This window comes from Zalophus californianus, chromosome 4 (genome assembly GCF_009762305.2).
Source record: "Zalophus californianus isolate mZalCal1 chromosome 4, mZalCal1.pri.v2, whole genome shotgun sequence".
NCBI lineage: Eukaryota > Metazoa > Chordata > Mammalia > Carnivora > Otariidae > Zalophus > Zalophus californianus.
The window spans coordinates 82,042,269-82,062,715 of NC_045598.1; the positions used below are offsets into that span (position 1 = coordinate 82,042,269).

General features: G+C 35.5%; 1 protein-coding gene across 3 annotated transcripts in view; it reads right to left on the reverse strand.

Moving 5' to 3' along the window:
- The window catches only part of DPYD (dihydropyrimidine dehydrogenase), a 795,521-nt gene that overhangs the window by 413,653 nt on the left and 361,421 nt on the right, over positions 1–20,447 (reverse strand). For all 3 annotated transcript variants that reach the window (XM_027618372.2, XM_027618382.1, XM_027618392.1), the window contains exon 11: positions 11,129–11,339. In XM_027618372.2, the coding sequence (XP_027474173.1) occupies positions 11,129–11,339 (211 nt within the window). The remainder of the gene's footprint in view (positions 1–11,128; positions 11,340–20,447) is intronic.

The following is a 20,447-nucleotide window of genomic DNA, read 5'->3' on the forward strand; positions in this document are numbered from 1 at the left end:
TGTATTACTAAGAACAGAAGTATAAAGTATGCATCATTACTTTATGATTTAACTAAATTTTGCATCTTGATTTAACATTGCATAGCAACTTAGTGTAGTTCAATATTTCATACGAATATTAGATTTCAGAATAAACTTTTACTATATCATAGCTAACTAGTATTTAAAAGACAAATATTAGACGAACCATGAGAGATGATGGACTCTGAAAAACAAACTGAGGGTTCTAGAGGGGAGGGGGGTAGGGGGATGGGTTAGCCTGGTGATGGGTATTGAGGAGGGCACGTTCTGCATGGAGCACTGGGTGTTATGAACAAACAATGAATCATGGAACACTGCACCAAAAACTAATGATGTAATATATGGTGATTAACATAACAATAAAAAATAAAAAAAAAAAAAAAATAAAAGACAAATATAATAGGCCATGGTCAAAAAAGCTCCGGACATCTAGTACATTCACTATATGTTGAATAACATCGGCTATGTTTTATGATTTCTGTTCTCTGAAACAATTGTTATTTTTCCATTTTCTACCTTCTTTCCCCAGCAAAAGTTGTTTCATGCCACTGCTCTACCTCTTGAATGTAATCTTTGATTTGATGGAAAACTACTGATTTATCCACTGTCTCCCTCTAAGAATGCATATGCTATCAACCACTAGTGAAACCTGGAAAATAAAGATAAGGGAAGGCTCTGAACAGAGCTATTCACTGGGGAAACAAACCTATTCCTATGCAGTTATTAGAGGGAAGTAAAATAATTACAGAAATATCATGTTGTACTTCAAATGGGTGTCTAAGGCAGGTGTAAGTGATGTGATGTTGATTTCAAGTCACTTAACACTGTTATCAGCCTCACCTCCTTCCCCATCACCTCCACCCTTTTAAAATAATTCCAAAGGAAAACTCTGCCAAGATTCCATTATTTTGGTTGGTTATTCTGCAAAAATGTCAGCACTTGCATTAGATTCCACCACTTCATCCTCACTTCCAGTCAGAAAAATATAGGATAATTAGGGCAATTTTTAAGAAAACATGTACAGTTTTAGTATTGGGTTCCTGAGAATGCTTCTTGCCCAAAATATAGTTGAAAGCAAGACACTGTGCAGGGAAGACTAAAAAGAGTTCATTCTCATCGTGGGACCAAACATTAAAGGAGATATTAATGTTTTATCACTGAGGCATTATGAAATGAAATGGTACTGTAAGGAGCCACACACATCAGTAAGAGAGTAAAGGTACAGAATCATGGAATAAAAAGTGTCTTGACACCACGTCTTCCTTGAGATATTTACCATCTGAAAAGCAGATGGTAAATATAAAAGTCAGCAAACTGACTTTTCCCCTTCATAATGTGGTAGGTGAGATGTTTCTGGAATTCCAGAAGAAATGCCACATATCCTCTCTTATCATACTTTTAAGAAGGTGTTATCCAAACTACCGGCTATGACAGCTTTCATTCTTTAATTCAATCAGTGAGTAGCACTGTCCTAGGTACTGCGTTATGACAGCGAAAAAACAAGACAAATGATATGTAATGATTTCCAATGTCTGTTTTCAATCATTCTCTATTTTCTTAGTTCTAGTCCCGTTTCCAGTTCAATGAGTGAGCAAATCCAAATGCAACAAGTCACCATTTCCCTCAGATCTGTTCCATCTGCTGTGTTCCTGAATGCTATCAGGCTTATGAACATCTGATCAAACTACCATGCTAGATACTCCACATGCAACCTTTTTAATCAAACAGATGACCAAATCATGACTCTTCTATTTAAGAAATATGTCTTGTTCTCAATGTTCTTCTGGAGTTCTACCTACTTCTTTTTTTTTTTTTTTTACATTACTGCCCCTGTGGAGCAACATGCTTCTTTCATACTCCTGATGCCTCTTTCCATTTGGGGAAACGATCATTGTTATAACACTAGTGGTGTCTCTCTGTCTCTTACCTGTCCTCAAAAAGCTGAAATTAGTAATCATAATTTGTGAATCGGAAGGAGAAATTAGGCATGCATGAATCACTTTTGTCATGCCTATCGCTTTGGAAGCTGCCCATTTGGGCACAGGTTCTCTCCCTTCCTTAGTACTGACAATCCTACTGGGGCACTTTCCCATTAGGGGATCTATATTGTGGGATCATACCCATGATTGAGTGAACAACTGTCTAATTCAGGTGCTCAATACTAGAAAACACATTTGCCTTCTGAAATGAACCACTTCAAAGATGATTTCATGGTTTCTAATTCCCAACTATTTGAAGAATATACAAATGGTACAAAATCCAAGCACCTATCAGTCTTATCTCATTAACAATAAAGATCTCGGGGCACCTGGGTGGCTCAGTCATTAGGCATCTGCCTTCGGCTCAGGTCATGATCCCAGAGTCCTGGGATTGAGCCCCGCATTGGGCTCCCTCCTCAGCGGGAAGCCTGCTTCTCCCCCTCCCACTCCCCTTGCTTGTGTTTCCTCTCTCTCTCTCTCTCTGTCAAATAAATAAATAAAAATTAAAAAAAAAACAATAAAGATCTCTCCCATATCTAAGCCTTCCATTTGTCATGTGGATGTCTATAGAATATAATTCAAAATCCCTAGTTTAGCATATAAGTCTCTTGACTCCACATAAGCTTTTAGCCATATTTCCTGCCACCTTTTTCCTATCCATGTTCCACCCTTACTTTATCAAACATCATCTGCTCCAGCTAAGCAGAATTTCTCACCATTGTCTGGTCACATGAAACCGTTTGTCAGCTTACACTTTTGTGTATAATAGTCCCTCTAACAGGGAAACTCCTACTGAAGCTCCAAAACCCAGTCCAAATGTGATCTCAAAATCAGCACATCATGTTGCAATGTACGTATGTACGTGCCTGTTTCTCCCATTAGCCTGTGGATCCCTGAAGTGAAAGACTCTCTTTTACTCATATTTGAGTAAATAGCACTTGGACAATGCATATAACATAGTTGGACATTAAGAAATGTTTGCTGCATGATGAATCATGAGAGGATGAATGGTAAAAATCATAAAATAAAAAGTTCAATTTTAGAAACAAAAATGGAAAATTCAGACCTTCATTTATAAAGATGAGAACATGCATGAAATAAGTAGGCTGATGACAACTTTCGAAAGACATGATTTTTTTATATATATAGCTTTTTAAGATGACTGTAAAAGGACTGCCTAATCTAACAGTGTGGTGTTGAGCAAGTTGCATAATCTCCCTGGGGCTCCCTCCCTTCCACCCCCATTCCACCTGGAAACTCCTACATACCCCTCAAAGTTCAATTTACAACCCACTTCCTCTAGGAAGCTTCCCTGAACCCTCAGACTGTGTTCTGTGCTTTCCTCCAGCACAATTTATCATCATTGTGTGGCTCCCCCGTTAAACTGCATTTCTGGAGACAAGGTTTTGCATTGCCTTTTCACCACTTTATCCCTAGAACCTAAGCTCAGTACCTGGAATAGCAGGCTATCAGAGGTTACTAGTTAAACAAATAAGCCTGTGAAATGAGGGGACTAGAATATATGATTTCTGAAGTCCCTTCCAGGACGTTGGGAAATAGAAAGAAAAGTCCCATGCAAGTTACTGTGCTGTAACATGTCCAATAAGTTACACTGGAGTGCCAACTTTAGTTTTCAATTCTATCTCATCCATTCTCAGTTCTATTAATCATTAGTAAGCCCCTTCCTCTAACATTTGTGCCATCAACCAAAAAGTTCTCCTGTCTCTGATGAAGTCCAGTATTCCACAGTCTGTTCCTTGAAACTTTGTTGCAAATATTTATTTATTAAAAAAAAATGCATACAACAGTGAAAATTTACCAAGTATGGCATAGTCTCAACTCAGTACCCAATCCTTCCCCCTCCTCTTTATTTTTGGTAGGGGAGAAGAGGAATTGTGCAAGCTGAAGGCCACAAAAAAGTAGACAATTGTTCAAAGAAAATTTGCTCAATTACTAAGTGCAACCAGTAGCTTCTGGAGGAGATGTTTCATTGTTCAAAAAGTGGAAGACACTAGTTTAAAGGCGGGGGGCGGGGGGGGCGGGGCGTTATTAAAATGGCATAGTGTTTCCAACTCCCTCAGTGAATTACCATAATAAGGAATAAAACAAGTAAAACATATAGATGCTACGTCTTTTAAAGTACAGGTAACTATTATTACCAGGCTCATCTAGTGCTCACTTAAAAGACTTTTTCCTAGATTTTCTTTAACACGTAAGGAACTGAGGAAAAATGGACACATTTGAAAAATTCCTGAAAGTCTGCATTGTCAGGGTCTCGTGCATGCCATTTCTTGCCTAACTGGCAATTTCTAGCTCTGACTTCGGCCAGGATAAGGCACATTAACCCACAGCCTGCACTTTTTCTCAGTAGGGGGGCAAGTGAATCAAAGCTACATTCGAATCTTTGATTTACCCCATGAGGTTTTAAAACTTTTCTGAGAGATTTCCAATAAAAGGAACTGGTAAGTGATTTTAAAATCTTTTTCCCCCCAAAAACTCCCCTTATTAAACTAATTGCAATTAATGGCATCAAGGGAGTTGGTTTCTGAGGGTTTCACTAAAGATTCAGAAAACTAGGCTTTGTGTTTTCTTGTTATTTCTAGCGACATGAATAGAAAGAAAATGTAGGCACTGAGTGAAGTATATAAACTCCTTTCCTAGAAGGGCCACACATTCCTTGCTGTACCTAGAGAGTTCAGTCACTTTGTCATTTGCTCTCCAGAGCAGTGCCATGTAGCACTATGCTGAATCGGCTTCAATGTCACCATTCAGCCTATCTTTTCCTTCCAAAATCATAGGTTTTTAATCTTATTATATCATCCCATAACTTTCAAGCACTTAAAACTCAAACTTAGTATCCTCAAAAGTGCTTCTCTCTCTCTCTTTCTTAAAAGTAACAATGATCAATCAAAAAACTAAGCGAATGAAAAACTGGCCCAATTTCACCATTTTTAAGAGGAAAAAAGTTATTAAAAATCCTTTGCTCTTTAAATACCTAATTTAGGGGCACTTGGGTGGTGCAGTCAGTTAAGTGTCTGACTCTTCATTTTGGCTCAGGTCATGCATGATCTCAGGGTCCTGAGTTTGAGTCCCGTGTCAGGCTCTGCACTCAGCACAGAGTCTGCTTGAGATCCTTTCTCCCTCTCCCAGCCCCTCCCACTTGTGTTCTCTCTCTTTCTAAAATGCATAAATAAATCTAAAATAAATAAATACATAAATGATCTGCAGAAACTCAAAATGGAGATTTCTAACTACTAAAAATTAATTGAAAGAAAATTTCATTCCCTTTGATGGTACGGAAAACATTAGAATTGATAATAAAACATTTTTAAAATGATGATACAGTTACAAACTGTATAATCTTTTTCTGCAAAAAACTAACCAAACATATGAAACTTTTTCATATTTAAAAAATCATAAGTGTAAAAGCCCGTGCTTTGCTTATTTACAAAGACATGTCCACAGAACCTGTGAGTTCCCAGATGAAGTCCTGATTTTCAAATGCTTTTATTCCTAGACAACATTCATACTATCACAAGGGTGTAATATAACTCAATTTAATTATTAAAATACATTTTGTTACATAAGGATAGTAACATCTAGGAGATGCTACTATGTACCAGAAATATATTTAAGTGCCTTACATATATTATTAATTTATTCTTAAAATAACTTGAGAAGGTAGATACTATATCAGCCCCCTTAAAAGATCAGGACCATGAAGTACAAAGAGACTAAGGGAGCCAGGTTTCCAGCTGGGCAGCCTGGCTCCAGAACCCCTGCTCTAAGCTGCTACACCAGACGGCCTCTAATTAGTGTAATATTTATTGGATTATAAAGAATGCAACATTTTATGCCAAAACAGAAAAAAAAAATCAATAGCAATAGAAAAACAGAACTGTTTCTAACTTTCATATTTTCTAAAAAAAGAAACCAAACTGGACCCATAGTAGGAAAAAATGACAAATAGGTGTAGTAAAATTAATATCTTAACATGGATCAAGTCAAGTCAAATACACAACTACATCTTATCCATCTACTACAGGCACACTAATTAATGTTGGCCGCTATTGGGACTACAACTTACAAAGGTACGATCTTTGTGTTTTGGGGGTTTACAATCTAATCGGAAGATAAATTGCAATAAGTTCTGGAAGATCAAAGCACACAGCTCTTTTTAAAGTCAACATTTCAAAAAAATGAGAGGACAGCTGTGGTGCAGTCCTCTAGGAAGGGGCACAGAGGTCATGGCATGGGCTAGGGTGACTTCCTTCAGTTGTCTGGAAGCACATTCAAAGCCACATAAAATTATGTCATCTAGATCTGCCGGGAAGGTGAGGACAAGGCCAACTGTTATTATTAACTCCACTGGAAAAATGAAGCTGTGAGGTGGTGAAAATGCTACCCATTATCCTCATCAATTTCAAACTAACAGAGAAGATATGCACACTTTCACAACTGGCCATTTGGTTCCAAGCAGAAAGAGAACGGAAGAGAGACTTAGAATAAGCAAGGAGTCTCTTAAATCTGAGATTGTCCAAACAAACAAAAAAAGAGAAAATTCAATTCAATAAACATTGACATTGGTGTTTAGCAGAAGAGGAGACTTCATGTATCACGAAATACATATTGTTGAAATAAATAAATGTTTTAAAATTTCCACTGAAGGGCAATGTTTGTGGACTAGAAATGCCAGTAGAGGTAGCTTGTGCTTAATTTACTGACAGCCTTTAAAATCAGTCTTGAACAATAAAATCCCAATTTAATGTGATTTGGAATCTTACATACTTAGAATGGATGAGAATTTTTAAAAGGTGGAACCACTCAATTTTTCACAGGAAAGATATCAAATAAGGCTGAGACTTTATTATCTCAATCAAATTAGAAATCAAACACCACATTGCCTTTAGAATTTGGGACAGTAGTTAATGAAGGATTCAATTAAATTGTGCTCCTAATAAGCACATATATATTCCACGCAGAGGGATGTGGAATACAGAGTCTTTTGTTCCTATTTTCCACTCACTGCTACAACCCAAAAAATGAAATAGAAATAAAATAGAATTAGATAAAACAATGATGATCACTCATAAATGTGATTAGCTTTGGTAGCAATGAAATAATTAGCAACTATAATCCAAGGATATTATCCATATTTGTTTTATAAATTTGATATATTTTCTATAAGCTTTGAGGCATTCACCATTTTTACAACAGGAAGTATTTATTACAGATATATTGAGTGCTTAATACTAAGTAAAGTTATTTCATATTCTTTGTGAGACATACAAATTAAAGGACTTGCAAAAGTAATGCAGTATATGCGGGAAAAAACCCTGAGATTAAAAATTTAATTTCCTTGAAATTTCCCAATTTAGGTTACCTTTATAAATATATGGTATTGATATAACTGAGATGCTACAAGTATTTTCATTTAAAATATTGTAATCAGAGAATGCTGAGAATATGTTATCACCATTCTTCATATGTACTCTGTCAAGTTTATTTCATTCCTTGAATTCTTCAGAATATTTTATATAATACCTTCACCAAGGAATTTCTGAATTACCAGTATGGAATCCATCTGTGAGAAGATACTGGGAGGAATAATCCTATAGGGAAGAGTGGGAAATAAAGCTGGATACATAGGATATATAAAGCCATTTGCCGAAGTTCTCAAGTGCAAAGAGCAGGGCTTCATCCTACAGTATAGGGTAATATTGGTGAATTTAATGAAAAGAAAAACTGGAATTAGATATTGGAATCTGGGATAACATTTTGAATTTTAGTGATGGGAGAACTACAGCACCATTTAAATAATAGCAAAGTTGAGGCGCAATCTGCCTTAGGGAAACCTCATGAGGTGATCCTTCCTTACTTTGTACATGTCTCTAAATGTATTATTCTTCACTTGGTAAAACAATTATTTGTTTAAAAGTCGGCCTCCTGCCCCAGTCTGTGAGGTTTTTAAGTAGAAGGAATAGTTCATTCGTCTTCGTACTCTCCAGAACACAACTTAGTACCTGGCATTCATTAGATACTCAGTAAATGTTCGTTACATGCATGGCATATAACAAAGGATGAAATGTCTTCTGGGACATGGAGTGGAGAAAGCGATTTTGGAGCCAGTTACACAGAAGTGATATAGTGTCTACCATAAGTCTAGCCTCGACCTGGCACACAGAAATTGTTTATTAAGTCTTTCTTACGGGAATGAATGTGTGCATGAATAATAAATGAATTAATGAGGTGATCAGTTCACTGAAGGAATAAATATATTAAAAGAAAATAGGTAAAGTCTGAACTTGGGAAAGTACTAAAAAGTAATAAGCTAGAGGAGGAAAAGCACTCAGTGATAGGCTCAGAAGAGGAATAGTTAAAAGGAAAAAAAAACAAGAAAATGGGAGTGCCATACACAGCAATAATGTGTTACATTTCCAAAGCACTTTCATGTTACTTTATTTTAATTCTGACAACAGTCCTGAAAGGTGGGGGGGGGGGGGGGGGGGCGAAGGTTTTATTATGCTTGTTTTTTTAAACAGAGGAAGAAGCTGAGGCTCAGAAAGGTTAAGTGACTTAGAGAGAGCATTTCAAATAGAAAGAAATATTTAACATTGTCAAATGCAGAAAATAGAATGAGGACTGAGAAAATGTCATGGAATTTGGCATGCAGTTCATCGGAGCCTGTGCAAAGCGAGGTTGGGAAGGAGGCAAGCGGTGGTGGGGGGATGGGGGGTGGGGTAGAAATGCAGGTAGACGGTTTAAGAAAGGTGCTATAGATAAATATATGAAATCACATAGTATCACATATATGACAATCACAAAAGTGTCACACATAAATCGTACCACATAGGTATCAAGATAGAACAAGATTCAAGGTCGAAGAGGGAGATGTGAATAGTTTCTCTTCACACCTAAATGGACAACTCCTTCCTATAAACTGATTTTCACTAAAGCTAATATGTGTGTGCATATGAAAACCTGCTGACTTTGAAATTATTTAAAAAAAATTTTTTTAAATGACCTTTGGGTAAGATCTTCTTGGTAAATTTCTAACAATGATTGATTCCCTTCCCCCCTTTAATGTTTTCCATTAAAAAACCAGTATTGACCACATTTAGAGGGGAGGCATGCAAGCTCTTTCACCTTCCAGTTCTCCCAGCTTCCCTCTCACTTGGAAAGTAGCTGCTTCTTAATGCAAATATTGAAAGGCCTTGGAAAAGCAAGGAATTCTATTTAAGGATAATTTTTTCTTTTTTCTTTTTTTTTTTTTAAGATTTTATTTATTTATTTGACAGAGAGAGACACAGCGAGAGAGGGAACACAAGCAGGGGGAGTGGGAGAGGGAAAAGCAGGCTTCCTGCGGAGCAGGGAACCCAACGCGCGGCTCGGCTCGATCATGACTTGAGCTGAAGGCAGACTCTTAAAGACTGAGCCACCCAGGCGCCCCAAGAATAATTTTTTCAAGCACTCTGTTATTTCATGTCAAGAGGAGGAGGGAAAAAAAGCAAAGCGAAGGACTATTTTTCCTTGGTTTGTCTAAATGTATATGGGTGGTACGTGTTAAACACTGGAAGAAATGTGCAGAAGTAAAATACATAAATGCATTCAGGAATGACTTTGTCAAATAAACATGACTAGATCAAACTTTCTTGTACTTCATATTTTAAATACTAAGTTAAATCTTTCTCTTTTCACACATACGAGCCTAAGTTTTGCGAAAGCTGTTTTCTGTGATCTGAGTTACAACTACTTAGGTCTGTTTAGGAAAAAATACTTTTTTCTTAATATTAGAGATGTCAATTATGAAACATAAATTTAGATGGGTAAGCTAAATCAGTTCTTGATATGTGAATCATCACAGAATTGCTAGTTAATTATGATTCAACTTTTTACTCAGTTTCTGGTGCTGTGCCGAGTAGTAAGAACAGTATGATTTTTTAGATGGTAGAATGCAATTTATGTGTTATTCTTTGTTTTTTCTTCCTGAACCCAGTTAATGACTAAACAAACCACACTGTGACTGTGTCTACATATCACATAAACATCTAGATGAAAAGTGACAAATTCAGGCCATCATCTAGCTATTTGAAAACATTTATCTTGATGACATTAAACATCTGGATGTTTCCAAATATCAAGATGTTTGATGTCCTGCAGATAAAATATCCTCATGACTGGCTGAATTTTTTACTTATCTGTTGCATAAAAATGCACGTTTGCATTTTTCAGATGCAAAATGCAATTTTATTTCACACACAAAATATAATTTTAGCATGGATATAGTAGGGAGTCATAGGAATTGTCAGGTCTTGATTTTTTTTGTTATTATTGTTATTCATAATGAATCGCTGACTTGGAGAAATGTCTTTTATTTTCCTTCAGTAAATAAAAGAGTTAATCATCATTTCAACAGTGTGTATTAAAAGGTAAAGAATTCGCAAAATGAAGACGCATAGGTACCTGAGCTTTCATCTACAACGACTCACAAAAACAATGTTTGGTGAAAATATACCATACAATAACCTTAACTGATTAACTTATCATTCAGTTGGAATATTATATAAAACATTTTCCTTTGTTATTATCCTTTTTTAAAAAGCATTTTGTTCTTCCTTAGCATGTCCATTTATGCCATCCAGATGAAATAAGAGGAGTTCAAATTTTCTAATTTGTTAATTTTGATGTTTCTAGTGATGGCTTGGCATGAGGATAGCAGTACACCTGAATTCTATTTTTGCCTATTCATTAGGTCTCAATTTGTCTGAATCATTGGAGATTGGCTGTTATAACTTCTCTGTCACATTTTCTTACTCAAGGTCTAATTGAAGAAAAAGCATTTCTTATAGAGGAAACAGGCAAATGTTATTGCAAAATAGAATATGTATTTTGATTATCAGCTTAAGAGAAAGATTAATGTTATTTTCAATTCCCACCACTTTAAAAATAATTCTGTATAAGCATTAAATGCCATTTCTAAGCCTTTTATAAATCAAAATTGCTTGGATTTCATACTAGAAGAAGAAAATGAATGTTAAAGTGAAAAACAATTCCCTGAAAGCTGGAATCTATTATGGCACTAAAATAACAGACAATTGCCTAACACATTTCAGCTCCGGATACTCTACCTGTAGGATCACTCAGAACTGAACCAAAGGCACTGATGACCACATCGGCTTTCAGACGGACTATCTCATCTTCATGTTCATGCCAGTTTCCAGTTTCATCTTGTTCTGTCCGAACAAATTGCATGGCGACAATTCTCCCTTCTTTCAATATAACCTTCCGTGGGGACAAGAAAGGCAAGAATTCACACTTTTTTTCCTTAGCAAGCTCCACCTAAAACAAAACAGAACAGAGAAAAACTTGAAAATATTTCGTCTCCATTGAATGTTTGGTTTTTAATTCAATTATACATGACAGAGCTTATGATGGTTAAATCAACATGAAGTTTTTTCTTTCACCAAATCTGAGGTTCGGTTATTAGCTATTTACATTTTGCAAATCACTGACTCAGGGGAGTCTTAAATCGATTGGAGTTGTCATGTGGAAGTTTATATGGCATGGCATCACAAGATATTTCTCAAGTTCTAGGTACTTCATGCCCTGCGGTTGGTGGAGAATAAGGTTTTGGCTATAGCAGCCCGGTTTTCCATATGCTTTCATTTCTGTAGGTTAAGTTCTTTTCTAAATCATGCTACATATGAAAATAAATACTTCTGATTATTACTGGGTTGCATGTATCTAAACTGGAAATAAGTCAATAAAGTGGGTGAGCCAATCTCAGCAAGTACATGATTAAAATGGTAGGTAGGAGAAAAAAAGATCGAGAAACTGTGGAATCAAGAAATAAATAACACTTAATCTTACTTTCATAAAAATGCAAATGAGAAATTTAAGGAAGAGAAACAAATATGTTCTTGACAAATTCCCAGTTCTTCCACATCTATTACTTCCTTTATTGTTATAAAATGGGACACCCTCATTTTCGTTTTCATGCTCATAATGGGATGCCTATCAAGACAGAATGTTAATATTTACGTATCTATTTACTTTTTCTATTTACTGTTTTGGGGGGAATATAACCCTAAGTAATATGTTGAGTAGTCTTTTTCAAAAAAATGTACTACTGGAGAGGTTGAGGGGGTATCAAGTCTCATTCTTTCCCTCCTTCATGGAAAATAGGTGGGTTCTCAGTAGGACCCTGACAAGTGAGCTTGAGAAGGTCATATGTGTAAGGCTCCAAACCAGGAGTTGTCTGGTCAACATCAAGATGGAAAAAGTGACTCATAAAGTGACCTGCTCAATGCTGTGATCAAGCCATAAACCCACGTCTCAGCACTCTGTCTATAATTAGTGGTTCCAAACCTTGGCATGGATCAGAATCACCTAGAGGGCTTGTTAAACAGATTGCATGGACCCACCCCCAGAATTTCTAGTTCTATAGGATTGGATGAGGCCTGAGGATTTGCGTTTCTAACAAATTCCTTAGTGATGCTATGCTGCTAGTTTAGAAATGACAATTTGTGGACCACTGTCTTCCCAGACAACACTGACTAACTCTGAACTTAGTTGGTCTACACCATGCATTCTCAATGAGCGTAATATCATCCATAAGGGAGCAAAAACTGATTCTTGAGGAAGGAAAGAATCTTAGATGTCATAATAATTTGTGACCCCCCCCCCCATAACAGCAGTAGTATATAAACAAACATACAGGGTATCTGTAGTATAAAATTACAGTGTATTTGTGTGTGGGGGGGTGGGTTATTTAGGTTTTAAAAGATTCCCTAGAGGGATAATTTAAAAAAAAAACAAAACATGGGGCACCTGGGTGGCTCAGTCAGTTAAGAGTCTGCCTTTGGCTCAGGTCATGATCCCAGGGTCCTGGGATCAAACCCCAAGTTGGGCTTCCTGCTAGGCAGGGGAGTCTGCTTCTCCCTCTGCCCCCTCATGCTCTCTCTTTCACACTCTCAAATAAATAAAATTTTAAACAAAAAAAAAACTGAGAAACACTAGTCATTACTATATATTGGCATGGAACTCTTCAGTCTATGTCTTATTTAAGATATGTCTTGAATACTGGCCTTAAAGCCTTAAAAATTGGACCACATAAATTATGATTGCACAATATTTCCTTTTTCTTTATAAAACTGAGAGATCACTGATATAAAAAATACTAGATTTCCCTTTACTTTATAAAACTAAGAAGATTATTGATATAAAAATACTAGATTTCCTTTTTCTTCATAAAACTAAGAGATCACGGATATGAAAAATACTAGATATTGGTATGTCATGGGTAGTAAGTATACAAAACAAAAGATCTCAAATTGTTTACACAGGAAAATTAGGGGTAAGTGGAATTGAATAAGGTTTGAAACCTGCTTCTACTGCTTACTTGAGATAGTCACTAAATAAATCTCTCTGATCTTCAGGCTCCTTATATGTAAAATGGGGATAATACCTAATTTCTTGGTATATGGTGTTTCTAAAGCAGTTTAGAAATGTAAAGCACCAAAAGCAGAACTTAACATATAGAAGATCCAAGTAAATACTATTTATTTGTAGTTGCAATTCTCTGAATTCACTCCCCCCCATCATTCGTTCAAACTATTCAATACCACTTAACACTGGGATTATGATTCCAATAGAAAGGTGGCCCAAGAGCAAAGGTAAGAAAAAGAAAAAGCCAAAGAAGCTTAGACTCCTAATTTTCCACAAAATAAAATGTATGATTTCTAGAAGGCAAACTATTCCTTAAATAGTTCTAATTACAAACTAAATATGGCTCCACACATAAGATATGTTTCTGTATCACTTTTGTCACATTTGCATTATGTAGCACCTTATAACTCATCAATATAAACCAGTTTATTGTGTTTCAAAAATGTCAGGTAATGCTAAATTTTAATGATAATGTCAAACTTGATTGAATGACAATGACAAATGTTTATGGTTTGAATAAATCAATACATGATCCATATTTATAATAGTACTCTTTTCTGTGAAGGACAGAAATAAAATCCTGAGCTATGATGAACATATTGGGAGAACATCTCAGACTGATTTAGGGTCTGTTTTGTCCTGTTTTATTTTTCGTGTCTATTAATACTTAGATAGTATCTACTATTCTATGTAGATAATCTCATACTTTTTGGCAAATTTGGCATTGAATTAAAACCAATTGGACACTGCAAGCAAATCAAAACTTTTAAAATAATGATCATCAATGATTTAATGTTTGAACATGCTTTAGTAGTTTTCTTACCATGGTTTTGACTTTTGAGGGCCTAAAAACTACACGCCATTAAGAACATGAAGAAACTGTATTTTAATATAAGTTCACATCATTATTTTCCATATGCAGTAGGATTGATAGCTTGTATTTAAATATTCAGTATTTGAGCCAACTATGTGATAGTGCACAGAAGTTGAGGAGTGTGAACAGTGGCCCCCACAAAGATTACTCTGAAATTCTACTTTTGAAACTTGATATGTTCTATATTCTCTAAAACATGTAAGACTAGGCAATTGGGCAGCAAACATAAATCATACCACTTCTTGCTATTTTGCTATTAAATAGCTATTTTTCATTTTATGCAAGAGATGGAAAAACTTTTAAAGGAAAGATAGAAAGATATCACTTTAACATATGTATTTACTTGGAAAGTATTGATATTATATTGCGAAAAGAAGAGCTGAGATGATAAGATTTTTTTTTGAGTTGATAAGATTTATCTCACTCAACAGGGAAATATTAGGAAAATGAGAATTCAAAGTAAGTATAGTCATGTGTCAAATGAAATATTCTTTGAGTTATTTGTGGACAACAGAGGAATTTACTTTCACTATTTAAGAAATCTAACAAGACAAAAATAACAATAATAGATGCTTACATAGCAGGCAGGCTCCACACTTAGGGTGAAGCCAGATGTGGGGCTTGACATGGGGCTTGATCTCAGGACCGTGAGATCATGACCTGAGCCACAAATCAAGAGTCGATGCTTAACTAACTGAGTCACCCAGGAGCCACCATAGCAGGTATTCTTTTACGTGCTTTACATATGGTTCATTTTAATTTTCAGAGAGAAGATATATTATGATACCTACATATTATTATTTATATATTTTTTAGGTATTAAGCTTTAAACTAATGTTTTCTCTTTATTGTGGCTCAAAAAGCCAGAAACATCCTGGGTATCACGATTCACAGCTTTAGCACCCAACCTCAGGCACTCTGCTGCTTGCTGTCCTCACAACTAGTCCCAGGTGAGAAGAAGCATTATTTCCTTGCTAAGAAGAGAAACTGAGGCTCAGAGAAACCAAAGATATATTAAGGGATGACAAAGTTTAGCTAAAATCCTGATATGGCTAAACAAAATCCTGGGTGATATTCATTAATGTCCAAGACAGCAACTATATATATTTGAAAGAATAAGACTTTGGTTCTAGTTATGGAATCTCAAAAACAAGTCTAATTAGACTAGGAAAGGATCTAGTCTAAAGAATCTAGTCAATCAAGGGGCTGGCTTGAGAAAGACTGCCCTCATTGGGAAAAAGAGATTCAAGCTTCCTATTCTAAGTAAGTTTAGAAGTACAATAAAGTCATGAAATATAGGGACCAAGTGATGGACTTATAAACTCAATATTGTAAACAAATTAATGGCAACTCCTTGAATCCAAAGAAAGTGTAAGCTTAGAACAAAGAAGTACTAGTTCATACAGTGGATAGTAAGGCCATATAACACATAATCTCAAGATTCAAAAGTGAAAAATTAAAATAGAATTTAAATAAATTTATTTGTTAGACAGTAAATTCCTTTCACAACTCTTTAAGTACAGAAAGAATATCTTATTTAATTTGCTATCCCCAGGGTTGAGGAGTGATATTCAAATATTTAACAAATGATGAATATAAGCAGATGAATGGTCAAACAGATGCCTGACAAATCAGAATATACTCTAGCCAATAGGCCACATGGAAGGACATCAAGTGAATTTTAGCCCTATCAAAATGACTAGCACACAAAAGACTTTGAATAACATTTTTGTTTACCAAGATGAATGACTAATATGAAAACTTGGAGGACATTCAAGTTAATGAAAGGACAATCAACTAGTAGTATATGGAGTCAATGGCTACTAAACACCGAACCCAAAGCAAGTAACACTGGGCATGCAGAAGATATACTACCCAACCACAGCATCCTATGTTGTGAGGTTGAAATAAAAAGTAAGTGATGTTCTTTCTCGGCTGTCAGTGACATTGCCATGACAAAATGATGGGACAGACTGACCAGTGGTCTAACCTCACGCAGGGGGTCTTAATATTTTACTGTTTAAATTAATCAGCCTTCTGGGCTAAGTAGTTCACAGATGTCAGTGTCAGTGCTTTTTAATACCTAATGTTCATTATTAATCACTAATAATCAGCAACTCTGTAGCTCTGGTACATGAACACTTCTGTTCATGGCACACATATTTATTTATTTGTTTGATGGTGCCTGTTCTCATGAGGGACAACTGGTACATCAAGAAAACATACAAACCTCTCTTGTCCTTATCTTTACCAATAATTACCCAAGGGAATGAAGGAGAAATATCTATAAGGTTCCATTTTGGAGGCTCAATAAACCAAATTGTTACTTTCTTTTCATACCATATAAGGAAAGTAAGAAAAACCTCCTTAGCTTTGATTTTTATCTCCATATTCAGGGAAGATACGTGGTTGATGCTGAGTGAAATAAAAATAGAGTGCTATCGCATGCAGTAATGACGATCATTTTAATGATTAACTTTATGTAATGTGATGATTTGGTCTGATTAATATTGCAGGCATCATACTGTGGAAATTATGAAACAACTTAATTTACTATAATTAAAAGCATGATGTCAACTCATTTTTAGATTGCATATAGGCAAAGTAAGCAAAGGTTATAAACTATAATTGGAACTCAAACCCAGCATACATTAAATTCTAATATACAAAGTTTGAGAAATAATATGAAGAAACAATATTCTTTGTAAAGATTACTCTTGAATAGCTAGATATTTAACAAGTTGTCAATTCTATATGAACATGATGACCTCAGAGATGGAATTTCAAATCAAAGTTTGGTAGTCTGCTTTGGTCAGTGATAATCCCCCAAAATATTATCTTTTATTTCATCACTGCTAAATTACTGCATATACCACAAACATTCATAACCACACAATAAGAGTTCCATTCATCTGTAAATTTACCAAACATTTATTAAGTACCTTTTTGTAAAAAAAAAAAAAAAAGAAAAAAAAAAAGGTGCTAGATGCCATAGCTAAGAAAACAATCCCTGCTTTCAAAACTTTCACAGAGGCAGACAAATCAGCAATCATATTCAGTGTGATAACACATATAAACACAGTGTACACTAATGGCATATAAAAAGGAATTCTGCACAGCCGTAGTGCAGGTCAAGAAAGGGAAGCCTGGAAAAGGTACTGTATGAACTAATCTTGAAGGATAGGTAGGAAGTAATTACTGGAAAGGAATTAGCTACTGGGAAATTATAGTACACAATAGATTATTTCCCTTAGGCGAGGAAAGATGTAGGAGGGTAAAGGAGTTTATTTCAACAAAGAAAGAAGGAAAGACACCTGGTTAAATCCCCTTGTAAACATGCTACTGGGAAACAGATTATCAATCAGCATTCACAAGTGGGAGAGTCCTTATCTGTGGCATACTTTTGGCAATATATACCTGCTAGTCTAGGATAGCTATGGTAAAAACAAAACAAAACAAGAAAACCTGGGAATTGGATTTATTGGGTATGGATCTCTTAAAGAGTCCTATAAACTATGCAACTGAGTATAAACTGGAGATATTTTATAGTTGAATCAGCTTCCTTTTGTGTAAGCGATGGGGCTACTGATGTTATTTAGAGACCCCACATTAATCTGGGTTAAAGTACATCTTGATACACCAACGTGGGACCTGGGAAACCGTGTTGGTGGTCCTGCACCTCTCCTTGTTTATCCCATACTTCATGTTTACTTATATCCTTAAACTTGTTAAGAAAGCCTGATGCAGGTTATATCTCTCATTTGTGTGGGTCTGATTTCACTACCCAATCTTCTGGTGAATTTGGTTACTGAGGAGATGAAGGAAGATCAAGAAAGAGGCAGTAAATTCTGCCTACCCACTCTTGATCTCATCTTCCCTAATTTACTAAACAGCTCTTAACCTATTTTGTACTTTTTAGTTTATATAGACACACAGTCAGTGGGGGAAAGCAGAACAATTCTGATAGGTTTACTACTCTCTAGGACATATAAGCTAAATCGGCAAATATTCTTTGGCAAAAAAGTTTGCTGAAACCACAAGTTAAAGTTCCTTTTAGCCTACTATGATGTTATAGGCTTTGGGTTTGGTTTATTTATTTATTTTTCCACCTTAAGCTTTTAGAATTGAAGAATCTTGAACAGAAAGAAACATTTTTCCATGTGAGAGTTGTATAACACAGTGGACACAGCTGCCTCTTAACTATTTTATTGTGACACTATTGAGCTGCAAAAACCAGAAGCAATGCATGGGATAATTTAGGGGCTTAAATGTTTTTGCAGAGGCATCACAAAATACATTTTTTTCTAACAAAAAGAGTGTATTTTTATTTTATTTTTTAAAGATTTTATTTGTTTATTAGAGAGGGGGGGAGAGAGAAAAAGAGAGTGTGAGCATGAGGCAGTGAGGGGCAGAGGGAGAAGCCGACTCCCTGCTGAGCAGGAAGGCTGACTCAGGGCTCCATCCCAGGACCCCAAGATCACGACCTGAGCCAAAGGCAGATGCTTAACTGACTGAGCCACCCAGGCGCCCCAAGAAGAGTGTATTTTTAAATATTACTCATGATTGACGACATTTTCTTAAATCTGACTAGCTCTTAAACTCCTCATCTTAGATTTTGCTGCAGTCAAGCATTACCGGCTGCTATCAGAGTATCTCACAGAATTATCTTCTGCATAACTTTGGTGACTTTGCAGTATCTTCTTCAATCTTGAAATCCCTCTTTATATAAATTCTGTTCAAACAAGGATCCTCTCTTATCTTCTAATCCTGAATCTATAAATGTTTATTAATTTTTTACCTTTTATATTACTTGGTTATAGTTTCTTTCTTTTTTTAAATTCTGTAGCTATCTTTTAAAAGACTAAAGACCAGGAACAATGAATTTCTTTTCAATCTGCTTTTAATGTTAGGTTGATATTGCAATGTGATATATTTTAAAACTTTAAAAATAATTACTATTGGGCGCCTGGGTGGCTCAGTTGGTTAAGCGACTGCCTTCAGCTCAGGTCATGATCCTGGAGTCCCGGGATCGAGTCCCACATCGGGCTCCCTGCTCAGCGGGGAGTCTGCTTCTCCCTCTGACCCTCTTCCCTCTCATGCTTTCTATCTCTCATTCTCTCTCTCTCTCAAATAAATAAATAAAATCTTTAAAAAAAAAAAAATAAAAAAAAATAAAAATAATTACTATTTAAAAGCTATCAGTAGTAATTTTGAGGTGTATGTATGTGTATATGTATAAATTATATATTTTGAATATTTCATTTTCATTTAAAGTCTTCCTATAAGATCTTCAATGCCCAGAAAATATTATTCAACACAATTCACTGATTTGAAGCTTTGGATCAAGCACTGCTCTATACTTTGAATCACACAGAAGCTGAATGAACCAATCCATCTGAAGGAGCTTGCATTTTAATTTGTGGGATGAGTATAAAGTAATAACTACCCTATGTGACAAGTGCTATTATACAGGAAACATAAAGAGCTATAAGATCTCACAGGAGGGAGAGGTTGATTAGGAGGAAACTAAGGAAGCCATCAAAGAAAAAATGACATTTGGAGCAGGCCTTGAAGGACGAGTTCACCTTTTTAAAAGAAAAAACTTTAAAAAATGACAATTATTTGTTTTTACATTAATTTATGCATTTATATTTATCTCTTGGATTTTGTGCCTGACCAACATGCATATTTTTAAAGTCATGCAAATTACTTTTTAATATTTTCAATGTATAAGACGAGAAAAGAAGATACTGGAAAACTGAGAGGAATATTCCTAATGGGAGAAGGGCTTCTAGCTCTCACATAAAAATTAATAGAATAATAACACATTGCCATGTAATAAAGGTTGATAGTGACTTGATAACAACAGAAATGCTCACTGCTAATGAATTTATGTTTACATATGTATATATACACATAGATATGTATACACATAAATACATATATACATATGAATCATAAACAATTGTTAAACCTTTTTAAAAGATATATAGGTTTCAGCTCTACAGATATTCCTCATCAGCATAATGTAGTCACCATCCTCCCCTTGGAATTATTGAAAATAGTTAAGCTTGTAAAGTATATAATCTTGGATAAGTATGGGCTCCTGTTGGCTCCTGGACTAT